We start from the raw sequence: 27,424 nt of genomic DNA on the forward strand, positions 1-27,424 counted from the left end.
ATAAAAATGGAAGAGGCTGCTGGTCAGACAGTCTAGTCTTCCTGGTAAAACTGTACTTCAGAAGTGAAAGTTAAAGAAAAAATGCTTCTGCATGGAAAGGGGGTTAGAAGCTGTAAACTTTCTTCTGCTTAAGGCAGATGTAGATCAATTGAGATTTGTAATCTGCGATTAATATTAAGAAAAATGTCAAGACGCAACAGGCACGGGGCATTGAATTCAACTGCATATCAGCGGGATCTCTTTGTATAGTGGAGCAGATTAGAGGGGCTAATGTTCTTAATGTAAGCTGGCATGGTGGCTCAGTGGTTAGCATCACTGTCTCACACCAGGGATCATGGTTTAATTCCAGTCTCAGATGACCATATGGAGTTTGCACATTCTCCCCATGTCTGCAAGGGCCCTCTGGCTGCTTCAGTTTCCTTTCAAGGTGCAAAGATGTACAGGTGGATTGGCCATGGTAAATTGTCCATGGTGTCTAGCTATATGTAGGCTTGGTGGATTAACCATGGGGAACATTAGATTACAGGGATAGTGTAGTGGTCTTGGTGGGATGCTGTTTGGAAGGTCAGTATAGGCTCAATCGGCCAAATGGCCTCTTTCTGAAATGTAGGCATTCTATCATCTCAGAGGTATCCAGTCTCAGATCCCAGATCTTGAGTATCAGGCAATTATTTGACTGCAGTATGGAGGCAGACATCACAGCTGAGCCTAATCTTGGCCCCACTCATAGTTATACTGCTGGAGGTGGAAACAGAAATGGTGTTTCACATTATGGGGTATATATAGTGATATATGTATAAGTGCTGGATATCAGGCATGCACTTTAGCCACCAAAATCTGAAAATCTAACACATTAGCAATCAACCTGCAGGTTGCTCTTCGGAGGGTCAGTGTGGACTTGTTGGGCCGAAGGGTCTGTTTCCGTACTGTAGGGAATCTAATCTAACTTTTTTTAAAATTCACATGCACACCTAGTCACTGTCCTTGTCAGTTAAGCCACCTCAAAAACTCTTAGATTAGCTCAAACTGCATTTTTCTTAAGATTCCCCTTTAAATGTTGAAGAATATTATTAGCAGATCCTTGTTGCTTCTGGTGAGAAAGTGGTGCACCACTTTTTTCCAAATCAACAATGTGCTATCAATACACGGCAAGGAAATATTACTGTAAAGAAGCAAACTGTGCCACATTCAAGAAATCTGCAACACTTGCATTCACGGTGGTCGTGAACAAAGTTCTTTACAACCAAGGAAGCATGTTTTGAAGTGTATTCACTTGCAGGAAATGTGGCAGTCAATCTGCACTCGGCACACCTACACAAAGAGCAATGTGATAAATAACCCAGATGATGTTTTTTGAGATGAAGATTGATATCGGCCAGGGCACCTGCTTTTCTTCAACACTGTAATCTTAACATCGACCTGAGAAGGCTCTTGTGGTGCAGTGGTTCTACCGGAGGTGTGTAATAACATCTCAACAGGTTAGTTAGAAAATATTAACATTAACCTGAGCAGTAGATCAGGGACTGATTCAACGTCTCATCTGAAAAATGGCACCTCCAACCAACAAAATGCTGCCTCCGTACTGCACTGAGTGTCAGCCCCAATTATTATGTTCAAGACCTGAAGTGGGACTTGAACAGAGGTCTTTGCAATTCAGAGGCAAGTGTACTGCAAACCAAGCCACAGCTGATATATATTGCAGAAAGATATGAAATATATATTAAAAGTTTAGCACCGATTAGTTTCTCCACAAGCACCAATTTGAAGTTAGCAACTCTTTCCATAATGCAAATGAGCAGCACCAAGTTAAACTGTTTCTCTCCATTGATGCCTGCTCAGTTGGACTGTCTATATATACTTACATAAGTGCAACTTTACTGTCACCTTTCTGAACGCTTGAATGACAGCAAATGAACTAGTGAGACTTTGGCCCACATTTTTCTTGTATGAATGAAAGAAAGATGGCTGATTTAGGTCAAATGGGCCCACGTTTACTGGCTATAGCATGTCTAAAACAGACTAGATAATTTAGGAGATGAGGACTGCAGATGCGAGAGATCACAGTCGAGAGTGGGCTGCTGGAAAAGCACAGCAGGTCAGGCAGCATCTGAGGAGCAGGAGAATCAACGTTTTGGTAATTAGTATAGTCCAGTATAACTGCAAAGTTAATATGGTCTCATTTAATTTGACGTTAGCTGTGATGTTAAATTTGTTCCCAACTGGTAGTCGAGGATACACCATCAGTGCAGAGTGTACCTATCTCAAGAGCCAAAGAGGCAGACATCTGTCTGACAGTCAGGCAACAGGATCATCTTCAAACAACAGGACAGACAGACACCATCTCCGTGGGTGAGATCCCTATTGCGTGGCTCAGGGAGAATATCGTCGCAATCAACAGACATATCACTTCAGGGTCGGGTGACATCAGGAACTGTGGCTGAGGTGAGAGCAGGGGACGATGAATTTAGAAACAGTGACTCCTGGAAGAGCGGTTCTGTTCCTACTGAGGATCCTAATGTCACCAGGTATGTAACTGTGAGACACCATGCACAGATCAAAAAAGGCACCACTATGAAGACATGGAAAGCTTGACCGGATCAACTGCTTTTGTTAATCCTTGTACCATTTCACTGCTTACTTTGACTGTTCTATGAGATTGGAAATGGATCATTGCAAAAGCATTGACAGAGACCTTTCGTCAGCTCATAGGAATATTGAAGAAATGGCAACCCGATGGCAATACATAATTGAGGTCAATAGACCCAAATGAAACCAAATGGGAGAGAGGTGAGCACAACGCTGGTTCTGGGAATTGGACCCAATCGCGTGCATTATAGTTTGAATCATGACCTAACAACAATTATATAATTACTGAATTTTCTTCCGATCCGGTCCCCATGCCCCACAATTACAGTCGCGTGCAAGTTGCTGACCATGCAGTTTTGTTTTTGGTTAACAGATGAGCCAGGCTGTGTGTGTGTTAAAGAGAAGCACTGCAAGGCCACTAACCCCTCTTCAGTTTACTCAGGCAGCCCGAGTGGCAGAACGAGCGTGCGGATCCCGTCTCCCAGCAGCTCCTGCCCTTCATCCCCACCCCCGCCCCTCGCCTGGTTGTCCCGGGGAAAGCGGAGCCGGGTTCGGTCCTCGATCAGTCACCAGTGCCACTCCTCAGCGTCCATCCCGCTCGGCGGGGAATCTCTCTCTCACTTGCTTGTACATGCTGCTTTCACCCCCCCCTCTCACTCAATGCAGCACTCCGGGCTTTCATACCACAATGCACTGCTGCTTACTCCACAGCCCGGGCCAGTTTAACTCCTCACCTCCCGAAATCAAGACCGCCTTCACTGCATCCAGCACTCCTCCCCATTCCGCCACCTCTAAATGGATACACTTCACATCTTTCCCTGAAGGAGCTCTCTGAAGAATCCCACTGAACCCATCACATTCAGATACAGGAGAGTGAGTGACATGCAGGAATCTAATCCAGGGATTCAGTGTAATTAACTTATGAATCTAACCGAGAGATTGGGATGGTGTATTACCGAATAATGAATACCTAGGAGTTTTATAGGCAGGACGGTAACCCTCTGAAGAATTCAGATCGTTTATTTATAGGATAATGGACAGCTAGGAGTGACACACCAGCAGGAATGAGATCTCAGAAACTGGCATGTGGAATGAGAAGTGAAAAAAAACCCAAAGAAAATGTGCAGCCTGTAGAAAAATTATTGATTGGGCCACAAAAGTAGCGTCATATAATCAGAGATCTGCAGTTTGGGAAAAAAAAGGCTCTTTGGTCCATTGTCTGTCCCTGTCATAAACAACCATCTAACTATTCTAATCCAATTTTCCAGCACTTGGCCCAAAGTTTTGGTACCGCAAGTACATATCATCCCTATAGTTTGGAAGCAGGCCATTCAGCTCATCGAGTCCACATTATCCTGTGCACAGCATCTCACTCAGACCCATTCCCCTACCCCTGCATTTCCCATGGCTAACCCACCAAGCCTGCACATCCCTGGACACTATGGGACAATTTAGCATGGCTAATCTGTTTAACCTATACAACTTTGGACTGTGGGAGGAAACCCACGCAGATAGTCGCCCAAGGCTGGTATCGAGCACAGGTCCTTGGAGTTGTGAGGCAGCAGTGCTAACCACTGTGCCACCATAAATGTTTTTGCACTGTGTGAAGATTCCTTAAATGCAGTGTGTTTCAGATTCCCAATCTGGATGAAAATGTTTTTCCTCACATCACCTCGAAACCTCTTAAGTCTATGACCCCAGTCATTGATCCCTTCATCAATGGGGAAAGTTTCTTCCTGTCTATGCCCCTCAATTTTATCCACATCAATCATGTCCTTCCCCAGTCTCCTCTGCTCCAGGGAAAACAATCCCAGTCTGTCAAACCTCTCTTTATAACTAAACCATGCAATATCCTAGCAAATCTCCTCTGCATCCTCCCCAGTGCTATCATATCCCTCCTGCTATGTGGATTCCAGAGCTGCACACAGTGCTCCCGCTGTAATCTAACCAATGTCTTAAACATTCCAGTATGACCTCACTGTTCTTAAACTTTAAAGGACAGGTGTACATATACACCAAGGTTCCTCTAATCCTTGGTGCTTACCAGGGTTCTACCTTTCATCATGGATTTCCTTGCTTTGTTTATCCTGTCCAAGTGTATCACCTCGCATTTATTCAGATTGAATTCTATTTGCCACAGACCAGCCCACCTGACCACCCCGCTACATCCTCTCCTGGTCTAAAGCTGTCCTCCTCACTATATACCACCTCACCAATTTTTGCATCATCTGCGAACTTACTGATCAATCCTCCCACAATCAAGTCTAATTCATTTATATAAACCACAAAAACAGCAAGGGCCCTAACTGAAACAAACAGTGGAGAAGGTTTGGCAGCATCTGTGGAAAGAAAGTAAAGTTAACATTTCGGGTCCAGTGACTCTTCTTCAGAAATCCAACACTGCCCCTATAGGACCCCAATGGACACAGATTTGCAGTTGGATAAACACTCCTCAACCATCATCAGCTGCTTCCTGCTGCTCTGCAAAGTGTGGATCCAATTTGCCAAATTTCCTTGCATCCCGTGGGCTATGACCTTTGCTGTCAGTCTCCCTTATCAAAAGCCTTGCCGAAGTCCAAGTGGACTACACCAAAAGCATAGCGTCCCCAGATTTGGAAAAGTATGTTTAGGAAGACAATCAAGACCATGGAGAGAATTCACGAAGCTGGCACCTGGGGTTTGGTACCAAGAAGAACTGGAGATGCTAACTGTTTCGCTCCACAGATGCTGTCAGACCTGCTGAGTTTCTCCAGTTCTATTTTTAATTTAGGAATTTACTTTAAAGCTGTATGGCCAAAAAAAGGATTACTAAGGATTCAACTTAATAAGCTCCTGGGGAGTGTTGCTAAACAAAAAGACCTTGGAGTGCAGGTTCATAGCTCCTTGAAAGTGGAATCGCAGGTAGATAGGATAGTGAAGAAGGCATTTGATACGCTTTCCATTACTCGTCAGGGCATTGGATATGTGAGTTGGGAGGTCATGTTGCGGCTATACGGGACATTGGTTAGGCCACTTTTAGAATATTATATACAATTCTGGTCTCTTCCCTAACAGAAGGATGTTGTAAAACTTGAAAGGGTTTGTTGCCAGGGTTGGAGGATGTGAGCTATAGGGAAAGGCTGAATAGGCTGTAGGTGTTTTCCCTGGAATGTCGGAGGCTGTGGGGTGACCTTATAGAGGTTTATAAAATCATGAGGAGCATGGAGAGGATAAATAGTCAAGGTCTTTTCCCTGGGGTGGAGGAGTCCAGAACTAGTGGGCATAGGTTTAGGGTGAGAGGGAAAAAATTTAAAAGGGACCTAAGGGGCAACTTTTTCATGCAGAGGATGGGGCGTGTATGGAATGAGCTGCCAGAGGAAGTGGTGAAAGCTGGTATAATTATAATATTTAAAAGGCATCTGGATGGATATATGAATAGGAATTTTTTAGAGGAATATGGGACTGGATTAGGTTAGGATATCTGGTTGGCATGGACGAGTTGATCTGAAGGGCCTGTTTCCATGCTGTATATTTCAATGACTCTAACAGAAGGATTTGATATACTAAATCGCAACTGATAAGTCAGTGAATAATGGAAAGCATTAATGATTATTAGAAGGGAGAGGTCAGACAATTTTTATTTATATCGAGGGTTATTGGACAGAAAATGGTGGAACAAATGGCCTTTAAAAAGGAAAGGGAAGATTTGAAAAATAACAAAGTTATCTGTCAATGTCTATCTATTTACCTATGTTCTATGGAGAGTAGGCAAGAGAATGAGATTAGGTTAAAAACTTGTTTTATGAGGAATGACTCGTCACATAGAGGTGCACAAGGACACGTGGTGATCCAAAAAATGCAAATTAATTTCTGTGTCCTAGATTACAATGAGATGATGTGTTGAAGAACTAACCCTGCAAGTATAATATCAGGAATGGAAAATATAAATTTGGTTGTAGCTGTTCCTCAAATGTCAAAGACTGAACTATAACTTATCAAAATAAATAACACAGTGAGACAGCAGATAGACTCACAATTAATGCTGAAGGACAGCAACACTGGCCTTCTTAGTTCAATCAGCTTGGTATCAACACCAGCCACAGTCAACCTGAGGCAACACTACACAAAACTGGCACCATGCATTCAAGGGCAAAAACAATAGAAGCATCAGAAAGACATTAGAACATGTTAAAAGAAAAGCAATAAAGATTGCATTTATATAGTACCTTTCATGATGAAAGAACATCACAAAGCACTTTACAATCAATAAAATGTTATTGACATGTAGTCACTGATGTAAAATGGGAAACTCGATAGATATTTTCACACAGCAAGCTCCCAAAAACAGCAATGAACTATCACTTGGTTTCTATACCCTGTAACTCATTAAAATCAGATATTCTAGTCACACATAGTGTGACAGGCATACTTTCAGAATTTGCTGATAAATTAAGGACCGTTCCTCCTTTGATGGTCTGAAAAGTTAAAGAAATGTCCTGACAAACCACCAACGAATCTCAATGCTTTACTGATTGGATAGCTTGGAGAACACAAGTAATTGTGCACAGGGACAGACATTCAGCTTGGCTGGTCGTTCTTGTCTATGGAACCAGTGACCAATCTACTCAGTAGCTGCAAAATCAATGTCAAGCTCACCCATTTTTTTTTGTTTAACCTACTTGTCTGACAATTCTCACTGCAGATTAATATAACATTTTTGCCTTTCACAGATAACGTTGCCAACCCTCTAGAATTGGCCTGAAGTCTTCAAGAATTGGAAACCAATTTCCAGAACACTGCTGTGTGCAAACTTGGAGAAAAAAATAGTAAAGGCCATTCAAAAACAAACTGCTATTTTCTTTGAACATTTCTTTTTAGCAAATATAAAAAATATTGAAAATGGGAAAGAAAGGCCATTGTCTGACAGTCAACTGGTCAATGCGTCATCTTGCTTTTCAATAGGCGTAGGAATGAATGAGTCCCAAGGATGTTGATGTGGAACATGGGGATACATCAAGGTGATGAGACCTCCAGGAATCCATTTAACCACAGTTCGCAGATGTCAACAAACACACTAGGTGGTCCATGCTGTACTCAACTTAAAATAGTCAGCCAATTTATTTTGCTGCATTCCAATGTAATACAAATATACTTTTACAGTGATTTGTAAAAGTTACATCATAAGTCACAGGTAAGCTGTAGTATTGTGTCCAATTTTAATTTTTGTTCATTCACAGGATGTGGGCATCACTGGCTAGGCCAGCATTTATTGTTCATCAATAGGAGGATAGTTAAGAGTTGTTGTTGTTGGTTTCGTGTCACATATAGGCCAGGCCAGTTAAGGATGGTATATCCTTTCCTAAAGGACATTGTGAACTAGGTGGGGTTTTTCCCTGACAAATAAACAATGGTTTCACTGTTAGACGTTTAATTCCAAATCTGTCATGGGGCTGTGGCAGACTTTGAACCCAGGTCTCTGGATTAATAGCCTGGCAATAAAACCACTAGGCCAAGATTATTTCAGAAGAATGCCAAGGCCTTTGAGATGAATCCAAAGAGACTTATCAGAACAAATGGGATGAGGGACTTCAATTATTTTGAAGACTAGAGAAGTTCAAAATTACAACAAAGATTGGGAGAAACATTTCCATTTGTAGGAGAATCAGTAACCAGAGAGAAGAGATTCAACATCATTGGCAAAAGACCAAGTAGGAAAAGGAGGAGTTTTCTTTATGTCTGAGACACATGCTGTTTAAAAAAACATTAGCAGAACAGATTCAATTCCAACTGGGAATTTTACAAACACTGAAAAGGGAAATATTGCAGTGTGAAGGGGAATGAGGAATACAGTGGCACTAAAGCTGCCTTAAATGATGGGCCAAATCACCACATTCTGTGCTACACTGTTCTATAAAATCCAAGCATCTTAGTCAATACAAAGCCATAATAAAGGACCCCATCTCACGTTACAGTGAACTCTTTGGGTCCCTTATGAATTGGTGTCAAGCACAGCAGGAGCAGTCAGCCAACTCAGGTCTATTCAATCATAATAAAAAGAAATTGTGTAAGCAAATGGCTTTTGATGAGAAACTGGTAAGATTATATTAAGCTGCTAATAGTGGAGAGGGAGTGAGTATAATTAAAAGTTGCAGTGTTTACCTTTGTCAGCAATGAACATTGTTACAATTGTTCTTGTAATACAACCTTATGGAGGTAAAAGGTAAACATACACATGTAACTAGATATTTCTAATCTATCTGTTGAGAGATGTTATCACACACATCCAGAACAGATGGGACTTGAATCCAGACCTGCTGGTTTAAAGGTAGTGACACTACCACTGCACCACATGCATGTATCCATATATTTTCTAAGCAACTTGATCACAGATGTTACAACGCACCTCTGGAGCAGGTGGGATTTGAAGCCAGACCTCTTGGCCCAGAGAAAGGAACACAACACTGCATCACCAAAGAGCCCCCACATGTGTATGTCATCTAATAAAATCCTCTGATGGTTTTACATGTTTTTGGATGTGTAAACTAGATGCCTGTAAGTCTGCACTGGTTCCTTGGTAATAAATTCAAGTGTACTTCATCTAGTATTCCAGATAGTATCCTCTAAAAGGCTGGGCTTGGAACACAATGATAGTGCTTCTGACTCCAGACCAGATGGTCCAGTGTTCAAATCAAGGCAGGCTTAGGAAGCTTTATCTCACCTCAATTTCCAAGGACTCTTGTGGTGCAGTGGTAGTGTCCCTACCCCTGAACCAAGAGACCCAGATTCGAGTCCCACCTAATCCAGAGGCGTGTAGTAACATCTCTGAACAGATTGATTAGAAAAATAGGTTAAATTTTTAAAAACTCACCTAAGATGCTTTTGGAAATAATGAAGTCAACATGACTTTTATATAGCACCTTTCATTGCCTCCAGAACATTTCAAAGTGTTTTACAGCCAATTAAGTATATTTTTCTTAAAGGGTCATCACTAATGTAGAAAACAGGGCAGTCAATCTGCACACAGCAATAAGATAATGTCCACTTAAAGATTTTACTGATGGGGTCTGAGATATAATATTGGCCTGAACGCAGCTCTGCTCATCTTCATTGTTTCTGGGATCTTTTACACCTATCCAGCAGAATAGTGGGTGTCTTAGTTTAATGTCCCTTCCAAAAAACAACTAAGACTGAATACACCTGGTGACAGAGGAGCCTGGGACAAGGATATATAGTCAGAAAAAAATCATTACAAGAGGTTCCTCAATCCCTCGGGAACTGTGATAGTCCCAGAAAATTCAAGGATAGTACATTCACTCAGGGGAAAATTAAAAAAAAAAAAGAGGTATTTTGCATTCCCTTGGAAAATTTCAATATTTCTTAACTTTAATATAACACTAGAGGTGTGTCAATGTAGTGATGAGTTTACCAGAACTGACTTGTGATGGTCAGTTTGCTTTCTACTTCATTAAATTTAATAGGTGAGCTGCAAAACAATAAAATTCACAATGGAAGCTGTGAAACCAGTAGGAGTCAAATGAACAAGAGCTCGGTGGCACTAGGCAGGTACATTGCATTATATCAATGTCACTGAACACAGTGACATCATAGACAAGTGCATCCATGTATTATTGAAACATAGGTAGAATGTGTCGACAGGGTAGATGTCAAATGATGTTTCCACTGGTGGAGAAATCTCGAATTAGAGGTCATAGTTACAGAATAAGGAGACACACATTTAAAACTAAAATGTGAAGGAATTTATTCTCTCATGTGGCAGTGAATGTGTGGAATTTTATGCCCCAGTGTTGTGGCAGCTAGATTCTGAGAAGTATTTAGGGAGGAGGTAGATTGTTTGAAATACTGGAGAGTTGAGAGCAATGATGAACTGGCACAAAAGAGGAGTTGAGGCCGACAGTAGGTCAGCCATGTTGTTTTAGAATGGTGAGGCAAGCTTGAGGAGCTGAATAGCCTACTCCTGCTCCTAGTTTTTATGCTTTTATTATAACAATGTTGTAACAACATTGCATTAGAAAGTTAGAATGTCTTTTAGTACATATCTCACGGATATGGATGCATTAATATTTGTTTATTCGATTGGTAATCAGGCACTTCAGCAGTTCCTTGTCCTTAAGCTTGTTTTAGGGATATGGATAAATTACTATCATATTTAAAAAAAAGCTTTATTGTAAGAATATAGGTCAATATGACCTGTAATCTGCTTTCATCTCTTTCCAGGTAAATGTAATTGCTCCATGGAGATAGTGCAATGAATAACACATTCCTTATAACCATTTAGCATAATTTCTACCTTAGCCACCATCAAGTAGCAGGTGAAACACTGTACTTGGACTCATCCACCGCCAAACCACAACAACGCGACGGTTGGAGGAGGAGCGTCTTATCTTCCGACTGGGAACCCTCCAACCACAGGGGATGAACTTGGACTTCACCAGTTTCTTCATCCCCCCTCCCCCCACCTTGTCTCAGCCGAATCCCTCCAGCCCGGCACCGCCTTCCTGACCTGCAGTCTTCTTCTTGACCTCTCCGCCTCCATCCTACTCCGACCTATCACCCTCACCTTGACCTCTTTCCACCTATCACATTTCCAACGCCCCTCCTCCAAGTCCCTCCTCCCTACCTTTTATCTTCTCCTGCTGAACACTCTCTGCTCATTCCTGAAGAAGGGCCTGTGCCCGAAACATCGAATCTCCTGTTCCCTGGATGCTGCCTGACCTGCTGTGCTGTTCCAGCAATAAAGTTTCAACTTTGATCTCCAGCATCTGCAGACCTCACTTTCTCCTGAAACACTGTACTACTCCATCATTTGATTGCAGACTCCAATTAATGTCTCACTTTGTGTTTCTTTTCTTTGTTTCTGTCAACTTCTTTACCTTACACTTTAGGAAAAGCTGAAAGATCATTTGAGCCTTAAAACTAAGTGCCATTCCTCTCCTTTAAATTGAATGTAGATGCATGAAAATTGCAATTCATATCAAATTGCATCCCATGTGCTTGAAGCTATATCAAGGGTATGTACAATTATATTGATGACCTTGCCAAAGGAAAGTTATAACTCTAAATATTTAGCTAGACTTATATTAGCTCATAACAATTCAACTAACACACAAGCATCACTCCAATCACATCATTCTTGAAACATCTACATGTAATTCAATACCAATTTAACATTTCACTCAAGATATATTCATTTCATTCAAAATTAACAAGCACAGAAGTGTTCATTATGCAAACTATAGAACGACTGTACAGTGGGGAAGAAGGACTATGTTAGCCTATTACTCCTGAGAACATTGTTCCAAGTCTAGTTCCTAACAGCCTTTTACATGATAGGAAGATTCATGGCTGAAGAACTCTCAGATGGAGAGAAATAGGTAGTTTTGATCCTTGGTGTGATTTAGAGTGCCAGCCAGAATGTTGTTGTCTATCTCACGTCAGGGTGAAAGACAGAAAACAGCCTGTGGAAAAGGATGGGCAAACCTGATTTTCGCCCAAGTGAGGACCAACAACATTGGCAACATTTGAGGATCTGGAAAGAAAGTTTGAAAAGAAAACAAGGCAAGTATTCTTGAAAATACTATGAGAGATTATTTCAATGAAACTTGTAGTACTTAAAGGAATAGACAAGATGGATGCAGTTAAAATGTTTCCATTTGAAGGGAGTCTAGAATCATGGGGCATAATTTGAAAATATGGAAGATCCCATTTAGCACCGAGATGAAGAGAAATGCTTTGACAAAGAGGGTTGTGAACCTTTTAAACTTTCTACCTCAGAGGGAGGTGGAGTCTCAGCATTTGAGAATGTTTACAAGGTAGAGATTGATGGATTTATGATGCCAAGATATTGGGAATAGTGTGGGTAAAACGGTTGATTAGCCATGATAATATTAAATTCCCACCTCAGGCGTCTGACTGTGTGGAGTTTGCACATTCTCCCCGTGACTGCGTGGGTTTCCTCCAGGTGCTCCGTTTTCCTCCCACAGACCAAAAATGTGCAGGTTAGGTGAATTGGCCATGCTACATTGCCCGTAGTGTTAGGTGAAGGGATAAATGTAGGGGAATGGGTCTGGGTGGGTTGCGCTTCGGCGGGTCGGTGTGGACTTGTTGGGCTGAAGGGCTTGTTTCCACACTGTAGGTAATCTAATCTAATCTAATCTAAATAGTGCAGCAGACTTGTTAGGCTGAATAGCCTGTTTCTATATATGTTCAATTAAGAAAGTATTCATTTTGTTTTGCCTAATAGATAAAATTTGTAATACAAGATGATATGAGCGAATATTTTAAAAAGTCTAATCAGAGACTGTGGCACATATAGACTGTGTTTGATTAGTTTATAGAAATGTTTTTGATAGAATCGCTGAGAAACAAGGGATGTATTTATTTGATGCATATGTGGGTTCTCAGAGTTAAGATTTTAACTTACAACCCTTGTTATAAAAACTGAAACTTCCAGGGACTTGGGTGCAATTCATTTCAAGTGGGAACTGGAAGCAGACATTAACACATTAGCAGCTAAACTTACATTCTCTTTCCTTTGAACCATAAGAATTTTGATGCTTCTCTATTTGATTGAAGTTAACTACATTTGTAATATAGAGGTCATACTTTACTGAATGCCATGAATCTTTTTATAACAAGATTCTGGATTAAACTGTTTGTTTATTAAATGACTGCTGAGAGGAACTAATCTTATAACTTCAAGTACTCTGGTAATATGAAGTAAATGAGTTTGTCGTCAGGACACTTTGGAGTGAATTACATACACTATAAGGCATCAAATAACTGGTATCATTAAAATTCTGTAACTGTTTAATAGTGAACATGGTTATGTATCCAGTTTGTTTATCTTCTTCTTGTTAGTCTCCAGATGATCCTTTCCATTACAATCCCAGATAAATGATGTATTTTGCATTGATAATTTAACACATCCCATTATCAAAACTTTCACTTACAGCCCACGATATGTGACATTCACCCTCACTCTGGCAACAGATATAATAAATTCAAAAGATATGAATTTGCATTAATCTCTAGATTTATAAGGGATGCCTTCAGGGCCCTCATGACTCAGTGGTAGAGTTCTTATCTCTGAACCAGAAGACTGTCAAGTTCCCCATCTGCTCCAGAAGAAGTTAAAACAGGTTTGAGCAGGTTGATTATATGTAATGATAAGGGATGCTTGTGTCTCTGTGGCAAGTTCAGGGTTAGATTTTTTAACCACCTTCTGCTGAGATTTTGATCAATCTGGAGAAGGTTAGGAATAATAGTTAAGGAGGGATGGAGTTCACAACATTCACAAATTTCCCCATTTCCTAGTGGGTGAATCTATAATCATGACGTAGCCAAATTACATTTTGAGAGAAAGCAATGGTTTCCACCTTTCATCACTGCCCAGGCCTAGTTGGGGGTTATCTGTTTGGCCACAGCATTCCAAACTGGACTGAGTGGGACAATAAGTGTATTTTGGAAGAGACGATGCAAACCTTTTTGTAAGTTGTCATGCACAGACCTCATCAGCAACAGAAGCAATTCATTAGAAAGAAGTGTGTCACCATCTCTATCTGCCAACACTGCAATAGATTCCACTCCCAGCCTTTTCCCTTCCTTCACTCTCCAGCCATCCACCTTGGCTCTCATCCCCAGATTGATGCAAACTTTCATTCTAGGACTGGTAAGGCACGCTGGCATGAGCTAATATATGTGCAGGATCCCGAGACTGGAAATACTGCTGTAGTCACTGAGGCAGACCTAGAGCAGGCAAATTCTCAAGATACACTCTACCAGGAAATCAAGCCTCCACCTCTGCTGATTTTATCTGATTGGCAATTAGGAACTACAAATATCCTGCATTTCTGATACACATAAGTACAGGGCTCCTCTGCTGCAGTGGTATTGTTCCTACCTCTGCCCCAGAAGGCCTAGCTTTAAGGTCCACCTACTCCAGAGTCATATCATAACATCTCTGAAAAGGGTAATAACAATCTCTATAAATACGTGAGCTACAGCACAGATCCCAAGTCACTTCGCTCAATTAGACAGTTTGGCACTTAACGACCTCAGAAGTAAGTAATCAACACTAACTTGACTTAGTCGTACATTCCTTCAACTATTAAGCCTGGAAGAGAATTTTACAATTTTATCTTGCTCTCTGTTTGAAGTCTCTTACTTATAATCTTCTATCGATGTAGCTACACTCTAAACTCCTCCACTAGCATAAATACCAAAAAGGAAAGCCTAAAACTGTCGAATACAGGCCCAACACATTGTGTCTTCTTCCATTATGACTAGCATATTAATTTCCAAACATTGCTGTTTTTTTCCATCTGGGTAGTTGGTTTCAGTTAACTATGTCCCACAGTGTCCCATAATATGCATTGTTCTGGTTTTAAACAAAACTCAAGTCCATCCTTGCATTTTAGTATCGTAGGATCATTATAGCATCAAACGTGTTTAAGACCGCATCCACTGAATCTGTATTGTAGCTTATCTTAGACCCAGATAATCCTTCTATACTGTGAACCCCAACACTTTTCTCATGACTGAGACGTTAATATTTTCTGTAAGTACTTAGTTTGATGTTCCACTCTTCATAATGATAGCTAGAAATGTGATTTTTTTTACACTTTATTCAAAAAGCTGAGGTGCTGTCATTAATATCCTGTGAAAATGTAACTCCAAATCCCACTGCTCTTCTGTAGCAATAAGCCTACTTTCATTCAAAGAATAATTGCTTCTACTGGGTTTTTTAAAAACCAAACTCCTGTCCCTCATTGCTAACATTGAACTCCTTCTGCTACTTCGCTCTCATCTTATTAACATTCCTTTCAGTTTACTTCAGTCTTGTGAACGACGAACTATTCATCCTATTTTGATATTATCTAAAAATGTTGACACTTTTCCTTCTAGGCAATATATCTGAATTATTAGTGACCAAACAAAACTGTACCATATCACACCATCTTGTGAAAATAATACCTTCATTTCCTACCTTCAGTTTTCTCCCTCCTAACGAATGTTATGGACCAGACCAACCCCCTCTAAAAACATGTCAAGGAGATAGCTGAGACCCTAACATTTTCTTATTTTAAAGGCGAATGCCAGGTGTTCTGTTCCGGATGCAATTCAATTGGTTAAACTACCAGGCTTGAAGCAAAACACACTTGTATTTTAACTATAATGTAAGGATAAAGAAAAGAAAGAAAAATTGGAATAACTTAAGTCTATTGGAAAACTTAACAGAATAATAGATTATTTAACTACTAAACAACAACTGTCCCAATATAATAACATTCCATAAACACACCCTTGACAAAGGCAAATTCAGTAAAATAGATTCTCACATTCAATTTCAACAGAGAGATGTAGCAGACTTCACAATCCCAATAGCTACTGAAAGCTAAAACTAAAATTCTGCTTCTGTGGGAGCTTGACCCCACCCATTCAGGCTGCTTCTATTGTTCCAACTTTCAAAGCTCCAAGACCTCACAAGCTGTTTATTACCTTACTGACTTGAAGCAGACTGCTCAACCTCTCTTCAGTAAAAAAAGGACAAAATACACCTCTTAAAGCCATAGTATCACCACACTAATTATTAAGGCAATTCCTATCCTTATCGCCATCCCTCAATCTTCTCCAATCATCTCCCTAGTATACCTTGTCAAAAGCTTTCCTAAGATCCATATATATTACATCAACTCCATTTACCCGAATTTCCACATCTGTTACGTCTTCAGGAGATGTTACAGTCTGTATCTCTGTGGCCCCTACCTATGATTATATTTTATTTATCTAGATACAGAATAATTTTATCCTTAAATATTTCAAAACAAAAATTCCTTGTCACAGTATCAATCAGTTTCAGTTGCAAAGGTAGCACTGAACCAACCTGAAGGGGCAGGTAACCCCTAACTTCTATGACAATCTTGTCACATAGTTGGTGTAGTCCAACATCAATGTTCTGGATGCCATCATGCTGGATCCACAGGTTACTCTGATGGCCTTATATAATGCTTATCGATATTGTCTTCCATTGAGAGAAATCTGGTTGATGAACAAAGACAGGATGTCCTCAAAACTCAAAGCAGTGACAAAAAGTATGCCCAAAGTAGTGTTTCAACTGGACTGTTAACTGTATTTTAATTGAGTGTTTAATAATGTTCAGGTCGTAGGGATTAATTTGTCAAAGCAGAGCATGTAGATGATAATTTTGATTGTTGGTAAAAGTTTGTAAAATCCATCTTTGTGAAGAAAAAACTGAAGTGGAAAATTTAGGCTTCAGTTCTATTCTCAATCTTTTGACATTTTACAACAAAACTAGGAAATGACAAACCTGAAGACTGGAGCAGGAAGGGAAGATGAAGGAAAGAGATGAATTATATAATTGAAATCCTGGGGGGGAAAAAATGAAGTAGCATCGGAGATGGAATATTCACTCAAGTTTGAAAAAAGGGAGGGAGAATAGTTGAGAAGGAGATATATTAAGGAAAAGGAGAAGTAATGGGTTTTGGAGTATCGACTAAATAGAAACAAAGAAGTTATGAATACAAACATTATTAGTTAATATTATATAACCCATCATCTCTAACACAGCCCTAAAGCAAACAAGCTGGACTGTTCTTCCATGTACACAATAAACGTTGACAGAATTCAGAAAAATAAGGCTTTGTGGGTTACAGCATCAAGTGGCCTCTATTTGGAATATTAATTGGCAGCAACACAAACACATACATCATCTCTTGTCTGATGCAGCAACAACAATAGCTTCCAACACAATCACTTTATACTCTCTGCCAATCCAGCTGCCAGTAACTGTTATTTCCATAGTTCAAATTTCATTAAATCTGCAAGAATATTCTGGAAAAGGAAGGGATAGTTCTTGATGTCTGCATGCCCCAACATAAGCCATGCATTTCCAGCAGTGTAAAAAAATCTCGAGTGTAGTGTAGCATCAGTCAAGGTCTGGAAGCAATTTCACCTTACTTTATGAATCTTTAAATGGGTATCTCACAATAGACACAACTTTAATTCCAGCAGCAACAAACAATTACCTTTCACAAAATACTTGATCATTGCACCATGTAATGATTCTTCTAATTTCCCCATTCCCAATTCTGACCAATATTCTATTCCACCCCTTTTCTTCAAAAAAAGGCTTTCTGCTTTTGTGAGTTGCTCCTACATGTAGATTATACAGGACAACAAATTGGCTATGTAAACTACAAAGGGAAAAAGGGACAGGCTCTTTATGATGCATCCGTTCTCTGCTAAGGATTACAAGAGGTCACTGCAATGAGAATGAGAGAGTATCAACAGCAGAAACTAAGCATATGTTGTGCAACTGGTACTCTGAATTACTAAAACTAGGCTAACAACCAATAGCTCCCTGTTTGAAGTGACACAAACATGCTACCTGTTTATTAATATTCTGACATTTGTTCTCATTAAATACAAAAGGCAACTGTTTTAAATGGCAATGGGAGATACATAACAATAAAGGTATCTAACCATATCCCTCAGTGAGATTGGTCTGAAAATAATTAAGGTATTCTTTCGTTCTTGGATTTAGGAGGTATTAATAATTCACATTTAGTTTGTTTTTTTTAACCGTGGGGATTGGGGAAGGGTGCTAGTGGAAATAGAAGATTGGTGCTTCACACATGTACCCTCTCATCTGGCTCCTTGAAGTGCAAACTCTTGTGTTTTATTAGGTGAAGCATTTTTTAAAAATTGTTCATCCAGGGTGTGTGGGTGTCGTAGGCTGGGCCAACATTTATAGCAGAAACCTCGTTGTCCATGAGAAGGTAGTGAGGTGTCTTCCTGAACCTCTGCAGTCCAGTTAGTATACATACACGCACAATGAAGTAAGGGAGGGAGGTTCCAGGATGTTAACATAGCAACATTGAAGAAAGAGCAATATATTTCAGGTCAAGATGGTGAGTGCCTTTGGAGGGAACTTGCAGGTGCTGTTCCCAAGTATCTGCTGCCCTTGACCTTCTCGATGGTCATTGATGGGTTTGGCAGGAGTCCTTGGTGAATTTCTGCACTTTGTAGATAGTATACTCTGTTGATATCGAGCATCAGTGGTGGAGGGAGTGAATTTTTGTGGATGCAATGCCAGTTGTGGACTTGAAGGATTCTGAGCCTCTGACCTGCTCTTACACAATAATTTATATTGTGAGTCCAGTTCGGTTTGTGGACAATGGTAACTCCCAGGATGTTAATAGTGGGGGATACATTGATGGTAAAACATCATTGAGTATCAAGGGGCAACGGTTAGATTCTCTCATGTTGGAGCTGGTCATTACCTAGAATTTATGTGGCACAAATGTTATTTGCCACATTTTAGCCCAAATCTGAAAACTGTCCAGATTCTGTTGCATTTGGACATAGCCTGTTTCAATACTCAAGGATTTGCAAATGGTGTTGAACATTTCACAATCATTGGTGAACATCCCCACTTCTGACTGTATAATGGAAAGCAGGTCATTGATAAAGCAACTTAAGATGGTAAGGTGAAGAACACTACTCCTGAGAGTTGTCCTTGAGCTGAGTTGACTGATCTCCAACAACCACAACCACCATCCTTTCTTCAGGTAAGACACTAATCAGAAGAGAGTTCCCCCCACGCTACCACCCCCAACCCCGCCAATTCCCAATGACTCAAGTTTGCATGGGCTTCCTCATGCCACACTCAGTCAAATGCAATCTTGATGTCAAGAGAGTGCTGATTTTTTAAAAAGGATTTTTTTCACTTCTCGATGATTAAGACTAAAATCGTGAGCCAGGAAGGATAGTTTATTTTTATATATAAGGTGCAATTGAGAGTTTATTCTTTATGGGCTTAATGTCACTGAGGGCATTTAAGAGACACAGTGTGATGGTAGATTGAGAGAAGTGGTTACACAGCAGATAGATGGGTGACTGTCATGAAAGGTAAGAAGCTAGTTTAGAAGTCTCATGTGGCCACTCTGTTCTCAACCAGATATTCTATTTTGGATGGTAGGTTGAAAGGACCTTGAGTAACAAGGGATGTGGAGTATATAGTCAAAAGGAAGAAGGAAGCTTACTTAAGAGCAAGGATCAGACAGGGCTCTAAAGGGTTACAAGGTAGCCAGGAAGGAACTGAAGAATGGATTTAGGAGAACTCGAAGGCAGCATGGAAAAGCTTTAGCAAGTAGGATTATGGAAAACTCCAAGGCATTCTACACTTACATGAGGAACAACAGGATGGCCAGTGTGAGGGTTGGGCCGATCACGGATAGTGGAGGGAATTTGCGCCTGGGGTTGGAGGTAGTAGTAAGTGACTTACCTAAATGAATATTTTGCTTCAGCATTCACTACTGAGAGGGACCTTGACATTTCTGAGGACAGACTGAAACAGACTGATATGCTTGAACAGGTTGATGTTAAGAAGCAGGATATGCTGAAAATGTTGAAAAACGTAAGGATAGGCAAGTCCCCTGGGCCAACAGGATATATGCTAAGTTAGTACAGGAAGATAGGGAAGAGATTGTTGTGCTTTTGGTGATGATCTTTGCATCCTCACTGTCCACTGGAGTAGCGCTAGATGATTGCAGGGTGGCAAATGTTATTCCCTTATTCAAGAAAGGGAATAGGGATATTATTGGTAGGGATATTGTGGTAGGTAAGTTATTGGAGAGGAGTCTGAGACACAGGATTTATGATTACTTAGAAAACCGTAGTTTGATTAGAGATAGTCAGCATGGCTTTGTGAGGGCAGATCATGCCTCACAAACGTTATTGAATTCTTTGAGGATGTGACAAAAAACATTGATGAAGGTGGAGCAGTGGATCTGATGTACATGGATTTTAGCAAGGCGTTTGATAAGGTTCCCCATGGTAAGGAGGTATGGGATACAGGGAAATTTGTCTGGATATGGAATTGCTGGCCCATAGAAGACAGAGGGTGGTGATAGATGGAAAGTATTCAGCCTGAAGCTCGGTGACCAATGGTGTTCCGCAGGGATCGGTTCTGGGACCTCTGCTCTTTGTGATTTTTATAATGACTTGGATGAGAAAGTGGAAGGGTTGGTTAGTAAGTTTGCCGATGACATAAAGGTTGGTGGAGTTGTGGATAGTGTGGAGGGCTGTTGTAGATTACAATGGGACATTGACAGTATGCAGAACTGGGCTGATAAGCGGCAGATGGAGTTCAACCTGGAAAAGTGTGAAGTGACTTACTTTGGAAGATCAAATTTGAATGCAGAATACAGGGTTAAAGGTAGGATTTTTGGCAGTGTGGAGGAACAGAGGGATCTTGTGGTCCATGTCCACGTTGTTAAGAGGTGTACAAGATGATGAGAGGCATAGATAGAGTGAATAACTAGAGACTTTTTCTCAGGGCGGAAATGGCTATCATGAGGGGGCATATTAGAGTAGGATAAAAGATCGGCACAACATCAGGGACCAAAGGGCCAAAGGCCATGTACTGTGCTGAACTGTTCTAACTACTGTTGAAGGCGATAGTTTTTCAGAGGAAACTAGAAGTTGCAGCCAGCACTAAGAATGTTAAGCAGGGTTTGTCAAGGTTTAAAAGAATTATTGTTATAGGATACTCTCAGGAGTGAATGTGAATCTAGAATAGAATGTTGCTTTCCTGATGCCAGGATTAAATACGTCTCAAAATGTTTGAAGCATCTTGTCAAAGAGGAGAGTGAGATGTCGGAAGTTGGGGTGATACACATTGGTAGGAACAACGTAGTTAGGGCAAATGTCAGGCTTTGCAGAGTGAATATAAGAGATTAGGCAGAAGATTTAAAAGAAAAACTAAAAAGTAGTAATCTCTGGGATACTCCCACTGCCAGGCTCTAATTGATTTATCGGTGAGATAAATCAATGGCTGAAGAGATGGTGCAATGTGCAGGCATTCAGATTCTTGTATCATTTGGGATCTCTTCTGACATTGAAAGACCTGTTCGAAAGGGATGGGTTTCATCTGACCTGGAAATATCTTGGTTGGGGGATTTGCTGGTTTTATTTTGGGACTCTGTAAACTATTAGATATGTGGTGTAGGGGGCTCCTAAGTAGCAGTGAAAAGAGAAAGACAGATGAGGATGCTTCTGAATCAGAAAAGAGCAAGTTAGTTAGCAAGGACACACAGCAGCAAGTTAGAGAACGAGCTAACTGAAGAATTATACTACATTTATTTCATTCTGAGAGGCCTTACAAGCAAGGCTGATGAACTCAGGACATGTTTCGGATCACAGGACTGGGATATCACAGCTATTACAGAAACTTGGCTGAGGGAAGAATAATAGGGTTGTAATCATAGGGGATTTTAATTTTCCAAATATTGAGTAAGACTGCCATAATGTTAAAAGTTTGGATGGAGAGGAATTTGTTAAATATGTTCCAGAACATTTTAATTTTAATTACCAATATGTAAACGTTACCACTACAGAAGCAGCCGAACCTGACGGCAGAGCAAGTGACTGAAGTGTTACTAAGGGGAAGCTTTGGGGCTAGTGATCATAATCCTATTAGTTTTTAAATAGTTATGAACAAGGATAAGCCTTCCATAAAAATAAAAACTCTCAACTGGAATAAGGAAAATTTTAATGGTAGGAGTGAAGAACTTTCAAAAGTTGATTGGACTGTACTTAGGTAAAGTGAGAGCCTTTCAAATTGGGTAGCAAGATTTCAGAGGCATTATGTTCTTGTTGGAGTGAAAGGAAAGGCTGGTAATATTAAGGAACAATGGATGCATAAAGGTATTGAGGCTCTAGTCAAAAATATGAAAGAATCATATATTAGATATAGACAACTGGAATCAAATGAATCGTTTTTTTAATATTCATTCACGGGATCAGGGCAAAGCTGGCCAGGCCAGCATTTATTGCCCATTCCTAATTGCCCATTGGGTAGTAAAGAGCCAACCACATTGCCGTGGGTCTGGAGTCAGATGTAGGTCAAACCAGGTAAGGATTCCTGAAGAAGGGTTATGCCCAAAATGTTGACTTCTCCACCTCCAGATACTGCCTGGCTTAGATTACATTAGATTCCCTACAGTGTGGGAACAGGCCTTTCGGCCCAACAAGTCCATACCAATCCTCCGAAGAGTAACCCACCCAAACCTATTTCCCTCTGACTAATGCACCTAACACTATAGGCAATTTAGCTTGGCCAATTCACCTGGCCTGCACATCTTTGGAGTGTGGGAGGAAACCAAAGCAAACGCACACAGACATGGAGAGAATGTGCAAACTCCACACAGACAGTCGCCCGAAGCGGGAATCGAACCTGGGTCCCTTGTGATGTGAGGCAGCAGTGCTAACCACTGAGCCACCATGCCGCCACAGCTTGCTGTGTTCTTCCAGACTCCTGATTGTCTATTTTGGATTTCAGCATCTACAGTTTTTCTGGTCTCAGACCAGGTAAGGATGGCAGTTTCCTTCCCCAAAGTGAGCCAGATGGATTGAAGAGTTTACTTGAAGAGTATAAAGAGTGCGGGGGAATTCTTAAAAGGGAATCACAAAAGGCAAAGAGGGGATATACGAGATAGACTTGGCAGAGAAGGTTAAGGATAATCCAAAGAGATTCCATAAGTACGTTAAGAGTAAAAGAGCAACTAGAGAGAGAGGAGGGACCTTAAATATCAACAAGGCTGTCTGTGTGTTGAACCTGAGGAGATGGGAGAGGTATTCAATGAATATTTCCCATCAGCTTTTACTGTGGAGAAAGAAATAGAAGCTGGAGAACTCAGCGAAATAAATATTGATGTTTTGAAAACAGTTCACATTGCAGAACAGGAAATCTTGTAAGTCTTACAAAATATGAAGGTGGATAAATCTCCAGTTCTTGATCAAGTGCATTCCAGGACATTATCAGAAGTTAAAGAGGAAATTGCAGGGCCCCTAGCAGAAATATATGTGTCATCTATAACCATGGGAGAGGTGCCAGAGGACTGGAGGGTAGCTAATATTTAGCTAATAAAATAGCCTTTATTTAAGAAAGGCTATAAGGAGAAGCGTGGGAACTATAGACATCGGTGATGGTCAAGTTGCTGGAGGTGATTCTGAAAGATAGCATTTACATGCATTCAGAGAGGCAAGGAATGATTAGAGATAGTCAGCATGGTTTTTGTGTGAGGAATATAGTGTCTCTCAACCTTGAGTGAGTTTTTTGAGGAAATAACCAAAATGATTGATATGGGCAGAGAGGTAGATGTTGTTTACTTGGACTTTAGTAAAGTCTTTGTTAATGTTCCACATGGTAGACTAATTAGTAATGTTAAATCATAAGGGATTCAGGGTGAGCTTGCCAACTGGATACCAAATTGGTCTTATGGCAGGAGTCAGAGGATGGTGGTGGAAGTTATTTTTCAGACTGGAGGCCTGTCACCAGCGGTGTTCCACAGGGCTCGGTACTGGGTCCACTTTTGTTTGTCATTTACATAAATGATTTAGATGAGAACATAGGAGGATGGTTAGTAAGTTTGCGGATGACACCAAAATTGGTGGCATAGTGGAGAGTGAGGAAGGTTATCTAAGATTACAAAGAGATCTTGATCAATTGGGTCAAAGAGCTGAGGAATAACAGATGGAGTTTAATCTGGATAAAAGCGAGGTATTGCATTTTGGTAAAACAAACAAGGACAGGACTTATACAATTAATGGTAGGGGCCTAGTAGTGTTGTAGAACAAAGAGACCTCAGGGTTCAGGTACATAATTCTTTGAAATGTCCATCATGAATAGACAGGGGATGAACATAATATTTAGCATGCCTGCTTCATTGCTCTGACCTTTGAGTATAAGAGTTGGGACATCATGTTGAGGTTATATAGGACTTTGGTGAGGCCTCTTCTGAAATACTGTGTGCAATTCTGGTCGCCCTACTGTAGGAAAGATATTATCAAATTGGAGAGGATTTAGAAAAAGACTTACCAGCACGTTGCCAGGAGTGAGGGGTTTGAATTACAAAAACAGGCTGGATAGGCTGGGGCGTTTTTCACTGGAGCGAAGCAGGTTCGAGGGGTGACCTCAGAGGTTTTATAAAATCATTTCAGGCATAGATAAGGTGACTAGCAAAGGTTTTTTTCCCCCCCTAAGATGGGGAGAGTTCACAACTTGTGTGCATATTTTGAATGTGAGAGGAGAAAGATTTGGAAAGAACATGAGGGACAGGTTTTTTTTTAAACAAAGAGTGGTTATTTTGTGGAATGAACTGCCAGAGGATGTGGTGAATGCAGGTACAATTACAATGTTTAGAAGATGTTTGGATGAATACATGAATAGGAAAGGTTTGGACAGATTTGGGCCAAATGCAGGCAGGTGGCACTAGTTTAGTTTGGGAACATAGTTGGCATGGACTAGTTGGACTAAAGGGTCTGTTTCCATGCTTTATGACATTGACTCTATGACAGTTACTCTCACCTTACCTCCAGAATTCAGTTCTTCATTCATGTTTGAATCAAGGCTGTAGTGAAATTAGGAGTTGAATAGCTGTGGTTGAATTAGCAGGGACTGCTGAGCAAATACTTTTTGATAGCACTGTTATTGAAACCTGTCATCATTTTATCAATGAACTGATGGGGCAGCAATTGGGTTGATTTGTCCTACTTTTTGGTTAAAGGATATACCTGGGTAATTTTCCACATTGTTGTCAGATAGCATTTGGAAAAGCATGGCCTAATTAGGGAGTGTCAGCATGGCTTTGAGCAGGGCAGGTCATATCTTACTAATTTGATTGAATTTTTCGAGGAGGTGACAAAGATGATCGAAGAGAGTAGAGCAGTGCATGTTGACTACATAGATTTTAGAAGGGCTTTCGACAAGGACCCTCGTAGTAGGCTCATCTAAAGACTAAGATGTATGAGATCCACATTGACTTGGTGGTGTGGATTCAGAATTGGTTTGCCCATAGAAGACGAAGGGTAGTGGTGGAAGGTTACTTTTCGGACTGGAGGTCCGTGATTAGTGGTGTTCTTCAGGGATCCATACTGGGACCTCTGATGTTGTGATATATACAAATGACTTGGATGAAAATGTAGATGGATGGGTTAGTAAGCTTGCAGATGGTACAAAGATCGGTGGAATTGTGGAGAGTGGAGAAGGTTGTCATGTTACAGAGGGATATAGATCAGTTGCAGATATGGGCGGAGAATGGCAGATGGAGTTTAATCCATGTAAGTGTGAGGTGCAGCAATTTGCGAGACCAAATGTTATGGAAAAGTTTACTGTTCATGGCAGGATCCTGAACAGCACTGCTGTACAGAGGGATCTTGGGATTCAAGTCCATAACTCCCTGAAATTGTCCACTCAAGTAGATAGGGTGGTAAAGACCAAGGGCAGGCAGAAGGAAATAATTTTATTTGGCATCATGTTTGGCACAACATTGTGGGCCAAAGAGCCCATTTCTGTGTTGTACAGTTCTGTGTTCTGTGTTCTAGATGCCAGTTTTCTGGCTAGCAGTGTGGCATGTTCTGGAGCATATATCTTCAGTAAGATTGTCCAAATGGTGCAGCCAAACACCAGCTGACCAGTTATGTGATGGTGACCAATTTCTCATTGAAACATTTCCCACAAAATTTAACATAGCATCGCTACAGTGTGGAAACAGGACTTTTGGCCCAACAGGTCCACATTGACCGGCTGAAGAGTAACCCACCCAGACCTGTTCCCCTACCCTATTATCCTATATTTACCCAACTTACGCACCTAACCTTCACATCCCTGAACACTATGGCCTATTCGCCTAACATGCACATCTCTGCAGACTTTTGGAACATCTTACTTTCAAGTTCAAGGGCATGATTTTAAGTACTGTATGCATATATTCCAACACTGGAATCTATACTGTGGTGGCCATATCCTCTGGAACACACAGTGTTGATTGCTTAGGTTAGCTATGGAGAAGTAAATGATATTCTGATGGTATTATCACTTGTCCATTCATCCAAGATCTAGAAAATGTTCTGGGGACCTTGGTACGACTCCCACCATGTCAGATGGTGGAATCTGAATTCAACAATAATCTGGGAATAACAGTCTAACGATGGCCATGAAATCATTGCCATCTGTTGGGAAAAATCCATCTAGTTCATTAACATCCTTTAGGAAAGGAAATCTGCTCTCCGTACCTGGCCTATCTAGGGGAGGCACAGTGGCTCAGTGGTTAGTACTGCTACCTCACAGCACAAGGGACCCAGGTTCGATTCCCGCTTCGGGCGACTGTCTGTGTGGAGTTTGCACATTCTACATGGGTTTCCTCCGGGTGCTCTGGTTTCCTCCCACAATCCAAAGGTGTGCAGGCCAGATGAATTGGCCATGCTAAGTTGCCCATAGTGTTAGGTGCATTAGTCAGGGGTAAATAATGGTTCTGGGTGGGTTACTCTTTGGAGGGTCGGTGTGGACTTGTTGGGTCCAAGGGCCTGTTTCTACGCTGTTGGGAATCTAATCTACATGAGACGCCAGACCCACAACACTGTGGTTGATTCTTAACTGCTCTCTGGGCAATTAGGAATGAGCAATAAATGCAAGTCTAGCTAGTAATGCCTACATCCCATGAATGAATTTAAAAAATGACTGTAGATTTCATCTTTTCAAACTATATTGTAAAGAATAATTGCAATTATTTCTGTAGATTATATAATTCTTCCAAAATAGATATTAATTTTATAATTATTTTCTATTCTTGATGCAACATTAATCTGTTTGAAATTAAATAACTCAATATTACAGTGCAAACAAAATTGGAAATTCAGGAATAAGTTGTACAGCAATGATAATTGCATGAATAATGATTATACCAGTGAGTGTTGACTCATCCATTACAGTGGTGGTGAAATGATCTTTCAGTAACCCAACACTGCCTACAGAGCA

At 40.7% G+C, this 27,424-nt stretch overlaps 1 protein-coding gene across 6 annotated transcripts in view; it reads right to left on the minus strand.

Annotated features, from left to right (window-relative positions):
- Positions 1 to 27,424, minus strand: part of LOC122562796 (oxysterol-binding protein 2-like) — a 343,122-nt gene that overhangs the window by 194,506 nt on the left and 121,192 nt on the right. The window contains exon 1 of one of the 6 annotated variants that reach the window (XM_043716000.2): positions 3,010 to 3,103. The exons of the other annotated variants lie outside the window; for them this stretch is intronic. Within the exon in view, the coding sequence (XP_043571935.2) occupies positions 3,010 to 3,088 (79 nt within the window). The 5' untranslated portion in view covers positions 3,089 to 3,103. Of the gene's footprint in view, positions 1 to 3,009; positions 3,104 to 27,424 lie in introns of those variants that run through there. 6 annotated transcript variants of the gene reach the window in all.

The sequence above is a fragment of the Chiloscyllium plagiosum genome, unplaced genomic scaffold, assembly GCF_037043375.1.
Source record: "Chiloscyllium plagiosum isolate Xiang-an unplaced genomic scaffold, Cpla_swu_hap1 HiC_scaffold_24, whole genome shotgun sequence".
Taxonomy (NCBI): domain Eukaryota; kingdom Metazoa; phylum Chordata; class Chondrichthyes; order Orectolobiformes; family Hemiscylliidae; genus Chiloscyllium; species Chiloscyllium plagiosum.